Source organism: Taudactylus pleione, unplaced genomic scaffold (assembly GCF_031769625.1).
Source record: "Taudactylus pleione unplaced genomic scaffold, aTauple2 ptg000393l, whole genome shotgun sequence".
Taxonomy (NCBI): domain Eukaryota; kingdom Metazoa; phylum Chordata; class Amphibia; order Anura; family Myobatrachidae; genus Taudactylus; species Taudactylus pleione.
The window spans coordinates 897710-913469 of NW_028284794.1; the positions used below are offsets into that span (position 1 = coordinate 897710).

Sequence of the window (15760 nt, forward strand, 5' to 3'; positions counted from 1 at the left end):
AGGCGGTGGAAAGGTAAGTATCGAGAAAAACTTGAATTTTCGTGAAATGTTCCTGGGACCCCCCTAAAGATGTCCAGACATGGGGGATCACTATGGGTACCTCCATTTTTGCCTGCTGAAGTAAGTCAGGGTTTGTAATAGCCGCGCCAGGTGCATATTTGTAGCTATGAAGAAGTGGTGAATTTCTTTGGGGAAAAATAACTATTCCTATCAAATTTGGGGTACATGAAAATGGGGGTAAGCAAATGTTATTTTTAAAAATTCTGCAAAAATGCACCTGCCGCTTCAACCCGCAATGAAGAAAACATCTTCCGCATACTTGGGGACCCCACCTTAATTAATTTCGCTAGTTTGGCACTTTGTTCCCCTATTTATTTATTTTTACCCCCAAAATTAAAACAAATTTTTGGGGGTTTCCTGAAGATTTTTGTAATTTGTTTTGACACAGTTTATATTTAGAGGACACTCCCAGGGGTGCAGGCTATTTTTTTAAGCCTGCACCTCTAAACCCCAATTCTGCACTTTTTTTCACCATGTAAAACATGGTGAAAAGTTATACCAGTTCTTTAACAAAGACTTTTCGCACCGGCGTAATTAAACACGGGGATAATTGAAAAATGCGTAAATGATAACATCTTTTCGCAGCCAAATTGAATACTGCCCTTAGGGTGGATTGCAATAGCGGCAATAAGAATAAACTTTCAAGTTTAAATGATGTGAAGTAAGAAATTGGTAATTCACCACTTTTAGAAAATAAATGAATGATCCTTTATGTGTCAGGACGAGCTATAAAAACATTAAAAACAAATCACTCCTGAATTAGCAATAATAAGTTTGAGAACTAAAAATGGGCCTGATTCAGCAAGGAACACATTTGCTAATACGCACTCAGTCGGCCGTTTGTTCCGTTTGTTGCGTTTGCTGCGTTCTGCCCATCGCAGTGCACGTGCGCGAACTAGCAATTGCGATCGGAACTGCGATTGCAGCGGCTACGCAGATCCAGAGCAGAGTGATTGATGGAAAGTGCTGTTTGTGGGTGGTGACGGGGGAGACGGATGGTCGGGTGACCGCAGGTGTTCCAGTGCATTTCAACGACATTGCAGGTGCATATATAAATTATCCACTGCGTGGCCATAAGCAGCCCGAGTCCTGACAGGAATTGCTACCAGCCACGCACGCTGAGTAAGATCAGGGTTCTTGCAAGTGTGCCCATGGGTCCGATGTTACTCGATGTTACCGATGGTTTTGCTATGTTGCCCTAGTATACGGATGTGAGTGAGGGGAAGTGGGCGTCCTTATGTCAGGCTGCGATCGCAATGTGAATGCACACATCTAAATAGCATCGCTGTTATCAGCAACTGCGCTGCGGGCGTACAAGTAGATTTGCGATCCGTAGTGAATAAGGCCCTATATCAAAAAGAAAAAATAATAAAAGTTTAAAATCTGCAAATTTGTGTAATTTCTCCAACTTTACAAAAGAGAAATTAATGATCTTTGTCCCTTTAGGAGGAGCCTATTGTGACCCGGATAAAGCATATTGCACAGAACAACCAGGCACAATAATGGTGGAGGAAGGAGGATCAGTGATGCTTCCATGTAACTTCAGTTATCCCCAGGACTGGGACAGCTCCACAGAGGTCAGTGTGTACTGGAGAGAGGAAACCAGAAACTACTGTTGGGATGGGGACATTATTTACAATCACACAGGAGACTGGACACATAATAAATACAGAGGACGGATCTCATTGGTGGGAAACCCCAAGGAACAGAGGACAGCGACTGTCAGAATCCAGGACCTGAGGAGGACAGATGGTCCCATGTTCTGCTGCCGGGTCCATATAGAAAATAATAGAAGAATCACAGAAACAGCACAACGGTGGCAAAATCGTCCCGGAACATTTATATTCTTCAAAGGTAAAACTCATCAGCCATACTGTATCTCATATCTCCCTTCTGACCGTATCACTGAGGGCCTGATTCAGCAAAGAGCGCAGATGCTAATTTGCACATACTCTGTCGATGTTTTTTCTAGGGATGAGCGGGTTCGGGTCCCTAAGAACCGAACCCACCTGAACTTTGGGGATCCGAGACAGATACGAGTCGGCTCTGGATTTCCCACCTGACTTCGGTCTGAAAAACAAGGAAAAACATCATAATCTCGCTGTCAGATTCTCACGGGTTTTGGATTCTATAAAGGTCCCGTGATTGCCGCCATTTTTTTATTCCGGCTGTGGAGCGTGAAGAGGGAGGGAGCTGGGATCTTGCTGACACTGATGCTGACCATAGGGGCTGGCTGGCTGACTAATGTCCATATAGGGGTTGGCTTTTGTCCTGTCCATAAGGGCTGGCTGTTGTCTATAGAGGGGCTGGCTGTTGTTGTCTATCCTGTCCATAAGGGCTGTTGTCTATAGAGGGGCTGGCTGTTGTCCTGTCCATTGGGGCTGGCTGGCTGTAGTGCTGTGTTGTCCAGGGGGTGCTCTGTCCTTCAGGAGTGCTCTTCACCCACTCCCAGCGTGATTTTTTTTTTCTGTGTGCATGTTAGCCACACCTGTCATCAGAGTAGCTGCTCAGGGTGCTGTGCTGCTGTCTGTCAAGGGGCTGCTGTCTCATGGGTTCACCCCCAGTGTTCAAATAAAAAATTAGAAACATTTTTTTGTGTGTGCATGTTAGCCACACATATAATTGGTGTAGGTGTGTAGGAGCTGTGCTGCTGTCTGTCAGGGGGCTGCTGCCCCAAAAAAATAACCAATTTTGTTGTGTGTGTGTTAGCCACACCTGTAATCAGCGTAGGTGCACAAGGGTGCTGTGCTGCTGTCTGTCAAGGAGCTGCTGCGTCTTTCAATGGTTCACCCCAGTATAAAAAAACAATTTAAAAAATTGTGTTTGGTTGTGTGTGTAGTGAGTATGGAGGACAGTCACATGACTAAAGAGCAGGATCCACATACCAGTCTTATAGATGCCAGCAGCAGTCATGATGATGATGCAAGGCTGTCACTGTCATCTATGAAGGCCGATGTACCAGGGCTTAAGTCAGGCCAAAAAGTCAGGCTAAAAAAATTAACTTATACCCTGCTAAAGAATTTTTTTTTAAAGCTAAGTCAGCTTTAGAGAAACAAAAAAATGGCAATATGCCATTCACTACACGAAGTGGAAAAGGAAAGGATAAGGCATTGGACTGAATTTATGATGACTGATGGATGTAATGATAATATAAGCCCCTCTGCTTGTAGGAGAGGTACAAAAAAAATGTAAATTATTAAGACGAGTAAGACACCAACACCAACTGTGTGCTCTGAAAAATCACAAATCCCAGTGGAGAGTCCAAGTGTGTCTGCTGTTGCCATGTGTGAGCCTGACCTTTCTAGTAATACTATATTTGAAGAGGATCCTCCTCCACATTTGTGTGCCTTCTGATGTAGAAATCAAGGATGCTTCTGTGGAATTGCACGAGGAGGATGAGGAGGATATTTATCTAGTTGGCGATAACAACAAGGAAGATGAGGATGTTGATGGCGAAGATGTTTGTGTAAAAACTGTAGATAAGGCAACAGTTGCTGCCCATGGTGGGGAAAATCCCATTGTTGGCATGCCTGGGCAAAGGACCAAAAAATCCACATCTCATGTGTGAAATGATTTCCATCCAAATCTGGACAACCTTTGCCAAGCCATTTTTAACCATTGCCAAGTAACAGTGAGTAGAGGTAAGGACCTTAATCATCTTGGAACCTCCTCCCTGTTACGTCACTTACAACACATTCAGCAAATTGTAAAGGGTACTTCAAATTCTAAAATTTTGGGGACAAAAAAAAAAAAACAATCAGTCCAGTGTCTCCTAGCTGCTCCCTTCTATCTGGATACTAGCACCTGCAATCTTTACCACCAACACCTGCATCATCATCAACATCCTCATTCATGATCAGAAGTAGTCCTGCATCCAAATTCATAAGCATGACTGACTCCTCTCCTATCCGTGATTCCTTAGAAGAATCCTTGAGTGCTACGCCTGTTGCTGCTGCTGTGGGTGGATCTTCATCCCAGAAAGGGACCAAAAGACTACTACTAGTAGTAATTTAAAAAAACATTTGACTATTAAACAGTCCTTTGATAGAGGAAGAAAGTATTACAGCTGTCACCCAGTTTCACAACGGATCACTGACGCCATGATGGCTGTGCTAGTATTAGATGGTGAAATAATAAAAAATGAGGATAATAGTGTGAAATTTGTGTCCTATCTTTCGGTAATGAGGATGTTGATGATAAGGATGTTGTTTGCATAAATCAGCCACCAGTGGTAGCAGTTCTTGCTCATGATAAAAAGAAAGTCAGAAAAGCCATGTCTTGGGTGTGGAATTAATTTAATCTAAATTCTGATAACAGTTGTGAAGGCATCTGTTCCATTTGTAAGGCCAAAGTTAGCAGTGGAAGGTACGTCAACCATCTAGGCAACTTCTCCCTGTTACATCATTTGCAGCGAGTTCATGCAATTTGTTTAGCAAAATTATAATTTGTAGATTAATAACAAGCAGTCCAGTATCAGCTACCAGCAGTTTGGACCAGCACATGCAATCTCCACCACCAACACCCTCATCATCAACCTCCTCCTTAATAATTGAAGGTAGTCCTTTCAAAATATGTTTTGTGGGGCCCAAACAAACCAAGGAGTTCAGTCATGAAAGTATCAGTCCTAGTGGCTAAAGTGCTTGGTTTGTTAAACTGTGCATGTCCTTTTTAATATCCCACATAAGAGTGGGTGGGAGGGACAATTCCATCTTGCTCCTCTTTTCTTTACATTTTGCACAATTTGGGGCATTTCCGACTGACATTATTATAGTTTATTAAACTGCCATCCTGTCTGCCACTGCTGTGTGGCAATGTTTCATAGATGTCTGATATTTTTTTAAACTGCCGTGCATTTGTGCCGCTGCTCTGTAACTTACTTTTGCCAGCCAGCCCACTGCAGCCTTTGGCCTATATTGGTGAAAAATAGTGAAATCAATATTGTGAGCTGTGAGGTGGGTAAAAATGCCTATAAATGGCTGAAAATTATTGTTATTAAGGATAATAATACTGTAGTAACAAAAACAGGCCCAAATTATGTGGTTTTAGCTGTTTATATCATTTTTTGGAAAAAATACAGATCCAAAACCAAAACCTAAAAACAAAACACCAAGAAAAAAAAATTCAAAACCAGATCCAGATCCAAAACCAGGGGAGATCCAGATCCAAAACCAAAACACGGGGGTCAGTGCACATCTCTAGTTTTCGCACTGCGCATGCATATAAGCTGCACTGCTTGTCAGTCCGCCCATGTAAGGGATCGCTCGGCATATGCAGTGATGAGCACAGAGACCCCTCTGATGTTGATTGACATTAAGTGCCATTTGTGGGTGAAGATGGTGAGTGGTTGGGCGAACGCAGGTGTGCCTGTGTGTTGGGACGCCGTTACTGGGGCGAGCATTATTAAGGCCGTGTGTCGGCATACGCAGCCAGACGACTCGATGCATGCACGAAGTGGCCAAAATCCTGCACGAGTACAGGTCAACCTCTATTTTACATATGGTTCTCAATGTTACCGATGTTTTCACTGTATTGCGGACTACTCAGGCTTTGAGTATAGGGAAGTGGATGGCATTGTGTAGTGCTGGGCGTCTGTATATTGCCCTGCAAATGCATTAATTAGCATATACTCGCAGCGGCCGAGTGCGTGCATGCGTGTGCACACTTGCGTTGCTTGCTGAATCGGGCCCTGAGTCACCCTGCAGGGGTTGTACAGACTCATAGCTCCCTTCTGTCTGTGTCATTGTGTCACCCTGCAGGGGGAGGGTCAGACTCATAGCTCCCTTCTGTCTGTGTAACTGTGTCACCCTGCAGGGGGAGGGTCAGACTCATAGATCCCTACTGTCTTTGTTTCTAAGTCACCTTTTAGGGAGAGGGACAGGCTCATAGCTCCCTTCTGTCTGTGTCACTGTGTCACCCTGCAGGGGGAGGGACAGGTTCATAGCTCTCTTCTATCTGTGTCACTGTGTCACCCTGCAGGGGGAGGGACAGGTTCATAGCTCCCTTTTATCTGTGTCACTGTGTCACCCTGCAGGGGGAGGTACAGACTCATAGATTCCTTCTGTCCATGTCACAGTGTCACCCTGTGGGGGGAGGGACAGGCTCATAGTTCCTTTCTGTCTGTATCACTGTGTCACCCTGCAGGGGGAGGGATAGATTCATAGCTCCCTTATGTCTGTGTCACTGTGTTACCCTGCAGGGGGAGGGACAGGCTCATAGCTCCCTTCTGTCTATGTCACCATGCTGGGGGAGGAATAGGCTCATAGCTCCCTTCTGTTTGTGTCACTGTGTCACCCTGCAGGGGGAGGGACAGACTCATAGTTCCCTTCTGTCTGTCACTGTGTCACCCTGCAGGGGGAGGGACAGACTCATAGCTCCCTTATGTCTGTGTCACTGTGTTACCCTGCAGGGGGAGGGATAGGCTCATAGCTCCCTTCTGTTTGTGATACCCTCAGGGGGAGGTTAGGACTCATGGCTCCCTTCTGTTTGTGTCACCCTGAAGGGGGAGGGACAGACTCATAGCTCCCTTCTGTCTGTGTCACTGTGTCACCCTGCAAGGGGAGGGACAGGCTCATAGCTTCCTTCTGTCTGTGTTACCTTGCAGGGGGAGGTTCAGACTCATAGCTACATTTTGTCTGTGTCAACCTGCAGGGGGAGGGACAGGCTCATAGCTCCCTTCTGTTTGTGTCACCCTGCAAGGGGAGGGACAGTCTCATAGCTCCCTTCTATCTGTGTCACCCTGCAGGGGGAGGGACAGGTTCATATCTCCTTTCTGTCTGTGCAACTCTGCAGGGGGAGGGACAGACTCATGGATCCCTTATGTCAGTGTCACAGTGTCACCCTGCAGGGGGAGGGACAGACTCATAGCTCCCTTCTGTCTGTGACACCCTCAGAGGGAGGTTAAGACTCATAGCTCCCTTCTGTTTGTGTCACCCTGCAGGGGGAGGGACAGACTCATAGCTCCCTTCTGTCTGTGTCACTGTGTCACCCTGCATGGGGAGGGACAGGCTCATTGCTCCCTTCTCTCTGTCACGCTGCTGAGGGAGGGGCAGTCTCATAGCTCCCTTCTATCTGTGTCACCCTGCAGGGGGAGGGGGAGGTTCATAGCTCCTTTCTGTCTGTATCACTCTGCAGGGGGAGGGACAGACTCGTAGCTCCCTTCTGTCTGTGTCACAGTGTCACCCTGCAGGGGGAGGGACAGGCTCATAGCTCCCTTCTGTCTGTGTCACCCTGGAGGGGAAGGGACAGACTCATAGATCCCTTTTGTCTTTGTTTCTGTGTCACCCTGCAGTTGGAAGGACAGGCTCATAGCTCCCTAAGGGCTCTATTTATTAACATTATTTTTACTAAAATAAAGTGAAAAAGGGTGTTTTCACACCCTTTTCACATTATTTTAGTTTCACCTGTAGTTACAATAGGGCAATTGGAGTAGAATTAGTAAAATTCTACTCCAACCCCTAATTATCACTTATTTTTAGTAAAGCAGATTGAATTTTCCATAATTGTAATGGGAAATGTGATCCGACCATACTTACTAAAAATAAATTGTAAAAAAATACCGTGGGAAGCCCTGTGATAATAACGCCACCTGGAGGTGGCATTATCCAGGGTCTCCCCCAGTTACCAGGCTCCCACTCTGCTCTAACGGGGAGAGCAGAGGTGGGAGCTGGTACCAGTAATCAGCTGTGTTGTCTAAATAGACTGCAAGCTGATTGCTGTAAAAAAAAGAAAAAAAAAATTAAACATTTTTTTTTTACTTACCTGAATCCAGGGACCGGTGATCGGGCCTCCGGTGATGGCTCCTCTCCGGTCAGCTGGTCTCCCACAGTGCACTGCTGCCCGGTGATCAGGTGATCGGGCCCCAGTGCAGTATGGGAGATCACCTGATAGGGAAGTCCGGAAAAGATCACCGGAGGCAAGGAGGATGCAGGTAAGTGTAATGAAAGGAGAGGGGAGGTCGCGGGGGTCCGCGATCATGGGGGGCGGGGCTTAGCGTCGGTGGGGGGTAGCAGCGACGGTGGGTCGGCGCATGCGCGGTCTCTTAGTCACGGTATTTTTTCCGAAAATACCGCGACTAGAGTGCGGATGGGATCCGCAGGGACAGAGCTTTATCGCAAGCTCTGTCCCTGCAAGGGATTTATAGTAAATCCCTGTGATATTGCCTGAATTCGCAATGCGAATTCACTCGGTAATATCACACTACAATCCGCATTCAATATGCGGATTGTAGTAAATAGAGCCCTTAGGCATCCAGAAATTTATTGAAATTAAAAACAATATAACAACTTACAACTAACTTACACTAAAATAAAGACACGGACACAGACTGCTTTGGTTAAATGGTCATAACTTGCTTTTATTGAAGGTATGACCCTGAGCTTTTAATTTACTTTTGGGAGGCAAATAAGGATGCTACAAACACTCAGTTCCAGCCATATGTTACATAACCAATATTAAGAAGAGACTGAAATGCCCCCCCTGTTGTTATTGTAAGCTGAGCTGTGAAGACTCACAACCCCCTATAATATTGCATAGTATGAGCGTGTCTGCAGAGATGGATGCCCGAAGTTCTCCCGCAGAGGTAGGCCATACTATGGCCCTTCAAAGGAAATGTGCTCCACAGCTTTTTCTTACACCTTCCATGGCCGCCCCTGTTTGTAGCACCTTCCCGCAACGCCATGTTCAAAGAAACTGCAGCCTGCCACCCAAATCAAAACACTAGCCCGCATCCAAAAGAAAAATCAGCACCCAAAAACACACCTACCATAACTCTGACAAATGCACCCAATCAGAGCGGAAAACTTGAGCTTATTCCAGCTGCAAACTTGGGTGCCACACCAACAAACCACCAGACCCTGAGACAAAACAAGAAACAGTCCTATTAAACTTCTGATGAGCTGTATATAAGGACAAAAGGTCTCAAAAAACCATTCATACATGGAGAGGGACAATATCTGACCACACCAAGCACACCTCAGGTCACCATTACCGTAGGGCGGCCAAGTCAGCCCACATCCACAAGATCAGCTCAATACCCCCGACCCAATAAATTGCCTCCAAGGTGAATCGCACCCACAGCACTTCTCATGATAAAACAGAAGGTACAAAGAGCCGACCAATGCATAACTCGGACCCCAAGACCACCGAACGTGATGGCCACCCAACAGGGCCGTCCTTCTTGCTATCCTGTGCTCCTCAGCCCAATAAATAAATGAGTGGCCCACAAGCCACACTTGCTCAGAAGACACAGGCAACGCTGTATAAACTAACAGAACTAAAAAGCTGCAGTAATAGAACATATACTGTATAAGAAAAAGGATAGAGTGGTAACCTAGAAGGAGAATGTTAGTAGCAATACCCAAGCAAAGGAGGAAATCTAAAAAACCTTCTGGGAGCCATGTATAATAAGCCAATTGAATTGTGGCCCTCGTTGGAGGAAAAATTACAAATTCTCTTCACACCCTCAATTTATGAATGCTAGCCATTCAAAAACTGGCAGGTAAACAGAGTTTCTGGGTAGGAAAAACACAACTTAAAGCTTATCACATCTAACATATGACTGAAAGACAGATGACTTCCATCTACCAATAGATTAAATGACATATGGAAGTAACCCGATACCCGTTGCACAAGCAGCTTTGCCAATAGGTAAAGCGCGAGTAGCATACTGTGCAACATCTAAACCCAACTGACCTAAACAGCGCTTACACAAAGCAGCAAACTGGAACTTAGCCCAGGGGGAGGAGTCCACATGCAATAACCATTATGGGCTGGCTGACGGGCGCAGACCCTCATATAACCAGCCAAGCACAAAGGGCAAAACTCAGTAATAGGATAAGGCTTTATGGCAACCCAACGCCCGTGCCCTAACTAATCAGTATTAGAATGGGGAATTTTGCACAGGACAGTCCCGGCCTAAAGTGCCACATGCTTAAGTAATAGATCTAAATGCGCTAAAGTATGTCCGCGCAAATGCAAATTGGATCAAAACAGATTCAAAGTCAGAAGAAGAGATTAACAAAATCACCCCTACCAGACATAGCAGCAGTGCCTCATCAATTGGGCGGCAAGAATCACCCACCAGGGGGCTTTCTAGAGCCCAAGCCTTAAGGGCCTTAGACAGCACAAATGACTGTGGGGTTGTGCCCACTATTAAAGAGAGAGAAAAAGACTTAACAGCAGCTGGATACCTACCAGATAAGTGTCCCAGTCCCACCATGCTGCCTCGCAAAGCAGACGGAGCTAGGGATCTCCAAGCCAGGCCGACTAACCCGGTTAGACAGTATGCCGTACACAAGACGGACAAGTCTTCCCAATCAGATTAGCCTCAGGGACCAACATCCAACACCAATTAAAGTGATAATGGGGCAGGGAATCCCTATCCCATTTGCAATGACCGGCACGTGTTGTGCCATAAAAACAATAATGCCTGCAAACACCTCAAAACCAAGAACCTCAACAGATGCAATGCCATAGGATAAAAAGAAAGCTAATAATTATCATTGTGCACCATTCTCAGCCTGCTCCACCAAAATATATTTTGGTTAGACCATTGATCATCACAAATCCACAGACACTATAACTGGAAAAATTCCAATAACAGCTGGTTGGACCAAAACCATGTGATATCCATGATGCTGGCCATGGAGCAGCGCACCTTGAAAGAACACTCTGAAGTCAGTTGAACCAGCAGCATCGGTGAACAAATGTAACTCAGCATTGTCAAACGGCTGCTAGGGCCAAATCAACTCCAAAATTGAAATCCCCAAAATAAAGCCCACACCATGAGGTCATTTAGGATGTCCCTGTAAAGGCAAACACAGAAATGTGGGTTGGAGACGCCCGCAATAGCACGCTTTATCCTACTGCAAACACCCGCCCCATCGGTATAATCCGGCAAGCAAAACTAAATTAACCTAGGACCGAATGCACCGGATGAGAAAACAAAAACGTCCCCACAAACTGTGCTATCCAATGGACCGACAAACAAAAATTAATCGCACGTGGCCCATACCAGCTTGGACACACCAATGAAAGAAGCCCATGGGGAGGCACCTGTCCACAAAAATTGGACATCCAACTTAAAACACATGCAACGTAGGGACTCGGGTTGCAAAGGCAGCAGGCAAAAGCCGATTCCACGTCCAATTTAGTCATCAAAGCCCCAGGACCAAAACCCTTAATTATCACGAGCGCCTCATCAAACAACTGGTACTGAACATGGCAAAACAAGTGAGGGATTGCATAATTCACAGAACCCCCATGAAGTTACGGCAAAAGCTGAATAAAACGGTATTTACCCTGGACCTACCTTGGTACAACTCCTGGAGGGGGAATGCACAGATCTGGCAAAGGAGGGGAGGCAAACAGCCCGGCATATGGCCAAAAGCCACATCAGCTAAGCTTACTGTCACACCAAATGGGGAAGCTCTCTGGCCGAATGCAAATTCTGGGAGACCACATGCAAAGCGCCAGTGTCACAGCCTTCTGATGAGACCCCAGAATCAGACCCCAGCACTTACCTTTGCGGGTCCTATCCCGCCACTCTCTCTGGCTCCAGCGCTATGCTGCAGACTCTTCTCCCTCAGGTGTGGGTTCCACTGCTCTCCTAAAGATGAGCTGTACCTAGTCTTCAATCTGGTGATATGGTCTGGCTCTCCACTCGTAACATCAGACTTGGAGTTCCCTCGATGAAATTCGCTCCACGTTATATTGGTCCACTTCCAATTACCAAAGTCCTGAATCCAGTGGCTTACAAACTAAGACTGCCTCCATATCTTCACATTCCCAATTCCTTCCATATTTCCTTTCTGAAACCATTGATCCTCAACAGATTCCAGAAGAATCCTCCTAAGGTTTCTAGCGTCCAAACTCAGCAAGGACAGGAATTTGAAGTTGACAGAATCTTAGACTCCCGTTGTCGATACAATCATATCCAATACCTCATCGACTGGAAGGGTTATGGTCCAGAAGAATCTGGGTTAATGCTACCGATGTGCATACTCCTTGTCTAGTCAAGACCTTTCATAGGAAATTTCCTCATAAACCTAGAAAGTGTCCAGTGGCCACTCATGAAGAGGGGGGTAGAGTCACAGCCTTCCGACGAGACCCCAGAATCAGACCCCAGCACTTACCTTTGCGGGTCCTATCCAGCCGTGCTCTCTGGCTCCCGTGCTGTGCTGCAGACTCTTCTCCCTCAGGTGCAGGTTCCACTGCTGTCCTTTCTGACGGGTCCCGCTGTCTTCTTTCCTCCACACTGACTCCTGCTGACTTCTCTGGCTCCAGTACTCACATGCTGGAAACACCATCCTCCGGTCCATGGGTGCGGCCATCTTGGTTTTGCCCATGTGACTCCACTACCACCAATGAGGATGCTTCTCCTTCTCTCTCAGCCTACCAGCACCCTGCACTCCCTATAAAAGATTCTCTACTGCTGACACAAGTTGCAGGTGCAACAAGTCCCCTTAGCTTGTCTAAGTGAGCCTCCACACTGCGCTCCATAGTATTTACTACCACCGTTCCCATTACATTGCTCCCTAGCCACACCAAGTAGTGTCCACACTACCATCACTCATCATATGGCTCCCTAGCCACTCCAAGTAGCTTCCGTGCTACCACCACTCATTATACAGCTCCCTAGCCGCATCAAGTAGTGTCCACGCTACCAGCACTCATCATACGGCTCCCTAGCTGCTTCAAGTAGCTTCTGTGCTACCACCACTCATCATATGGCTACCCAGCCGCACCCAGCAGCTCCTGAGTAGCCATCACTTCATCAGCTACATCAGCACCATCACTGCTACATCGGCACAATCCTGTGCTGTCGTAGTTCTCTTCCTACTTTCTTCACACATTCATAAGTTCCTACTGGCCTTGTATGTCTTTTCATGCATAGAAACTTTATGAAACCTAGTCTCCTCCAGAGAACATCTGAGTTGAATAAAACTAGTCCAAGACCCAGCCCGGGAACACATTCTCAAGAATCCTCACCCATGACAGTTTGCACTGGCCCGATGGACTCGGCAAGTGGTCTGGGAACTAGTGCGGATTCCTCTCAAGATGTCCTTTCTCATCTGGAAAGACAGGAAACTTCTCAAGTTCTACTCATCCAGTTCATTCAAGATATGTCCTCTCGCTTGGATAGTATTCAGGCTATATTATCAAATCCTGCTCCAACTAATGTTCAAGCTGCAATTCCCTCATCTGTGGCAACTTTGCCTTCAGTCCCACCTACTCCTTGGCTCCAACTCGCACTTCCAAGCAAGTTTGAATGCAACCCCAAACTATGCAGGGGTTTTCTAAACCAGTGTGAGATTCATTTCGAACTTCAACCGGCTATTTTCCCAACTGCCAGAACTGGGGTAGCCTATATAATTTTGTTACATTCCAGACAAGTGCTCAATTGGGTTTTGCCACTTTGGGAAAAATCTGATCTGCTACTCTCTAACTACTCTGAATTCATTGCCATGTTACGTAGGATCTTTGATGTACCCAGAAGAGTCACGTCTTCCTCGACAGATATTCTTCATCTTCGGCAAGGCAGTAAAACGGCCAGACAGTATGTTATCCTATTCCAAACCTTGTCCTCAGAGCTCAACTGGAATGAGGATGCTCTCATTGCCGCCTTTTGGAGTGGCCTTTCTGAAAGGCTCAAAGATTACTTGGCTTCTCGCGATCTTCCTCCCAAATTGGATGAGTTAATTTCCCTCTGTAATAAAGTGGATATACGGCATAGAGAACATGCTCTGGAGAGAGGCAGATTTGATCAGGGTAAACCTCGACCTGCTCCTCGATTCCATTCACCTTCTGTGGGCGAAGAACCCATGCAGGTTAACTGTTTCCGCTTGTCTGCTGAGGAGTGACAGAAGAGGCAGATACAGAATCTCTGCATGTATTGTGGATCCTCTAAACCAGAAGTTCTAAAACTGTGGGTCGTGACCCCAAAGTGGGTCGCGTCCATCCCAGCTTGGGGTCGCGACTCAAATGGGGTGAGGTTGATGACCCCTCTTAGAGTGAAACCAGTTGAACTGTCTCTTATTTCAGACTCCTCGGATCACTGGCTGAGAGATCCGAGGAGTCATCAGGCAGCCCCGTCCCACCCCAGTGCTCAGCTTGTCTTGTCCTCCTGCCCAGCAGCAAAAACTGACACACAGGCAGCAAGCCTCAGCAGCAGACTCAGAGGAGCCAGCTGCCAGACTCTCTCTGCAGTCTGTGCAGATGTTGTTAAGTAAGTGCAGCCTAGGGGACCACTGCTGCCAGGGTGGGAGGACACAGAATGTGTGTTGATTGCTGTTTAGAGAGAAGAAACTTAAGCAGGAGGAGGAATGAGGGGAATGTTGAGCACAGACCCTATGGGGGAACAGGGGAGCACGCAGTGTGGGAACTGGAGGGGGGGAACAGAAAAAACTAATTTATTAAAAACCCATTGCCTCCCCCCTGTCATCCACTGCCTCCCCCTTGAAATGCACTGCACCCTCTGTCTTTCTCATCTACTACTTCCCCCTGTCACCCACTGGTTCTCCCTGTTACCCACTGTGTCCTATGTCACCCTTAGCCTCCCACTACCTCCCCAGTCGCTCACTGTCTTCCCTGCCACCCTTTGCTGCTCCTTGCAACCCACTGCTACCTCCTGTCACCCACTGCCATCCTCTGCTTCTCCCTGCCACCCACTGCCTCTCCATCACCCTCTGCCTCCCCCTGTCACCCACTGCTTCTCCCTATTACTCACTGCCTCCTATGTCACCTATTGCCTCCCCAGTCACTCTCTGCCTTTCCATGCCATAATCTGCCTCCCCCCTATCACCCTGTCTTTACCTGTCATCCAGTCACCACTTGCCACCCTCTGCCTCCCCATGTGAGCCACTCATTCTCCCTGTTACCCACTGCCTCCTATGTCACCCTTTGCCTCCCCTGTCACCCACTGTCTTTCCTGACACCCTATGCTGCTCCTTGCCACTCACTGCTTCTCTCTTTCACCCACTTCCCCCCGTCACCCACTGCTTCTTGCTGCCACCCACTGCCTTCCCCTCACCCTCTGCCATCCTTTGCTTCTCCCTGCCACCCTCTGCCTACCCCCTGTCACCCACTGCTTCTCCCTACTACCCACTGCCTCCTATGTCACCTATTGCCTCCCCAGTCACCCACTGTCTCCCCAGTCACTCTCTGCCTCACCTTGCAGGGACAGGGACTTTGAAAGGAGCTCGTCCCTGCAATGTCTAAATGAAATCAACGCATTAACACAGTGGCGTAAGTTCATACCAGATGCCAGGAGGCAAGTTATTATTTTTGTGCCCCCCTAAAAAAAAATGGAAAATAAATGTGGTGCATACCTATCTATCTGTCTATCTATCTATCTATCTATCTATCTATCTATCTATCTATCTATCTATCTATCTATCTATCTATATATCTATCACTTATGCACAAAAACACTAATATAGAATAGCCTTAAGTGGGGTGACTATATTGTGGGCAATATAGGAGGCACCTCCATTATCTCCCATAGTTCTGCCCCTGCAATAGCAGATACCTCACTTCAGTTTCCATAGTCTACTGTGTCTCCATAGTGCTACTGTGCATGAGCGGTCTGCTGACCATGCATGTGTGGCAGTCATTCTGCAGTAACTTGCTGGGGTCCTGTAATCATTTTAATTGTTAGACGGGGTCCCAGAGCAAAAAAGTTTGAGATCCCCTGCTCTAAACA

At 46.9% G+C, this 15760-nt stretch overlaps 1 protein-coding gene across 1 annotated transcript in view; it reads left to right on the forward strand.

The window, feature by feature from the left end:
• Positions 1–15760, forward strand: part of LOC148506832 (uncharacterized) — an 84025-nt gene that overhangs the window by 32612 nt on the left and 35653 nt on the right. The window contains exon 3 of the mRNA XM_088446081.1: positions 1507–1914. Within this exon, the coding sequence (XP_088302207.1) occupies positions 1507–1914 (408 nt within the window). The remainder of the gene's footprint in view (positions 1–1506; positions 1915–15760) is intronic.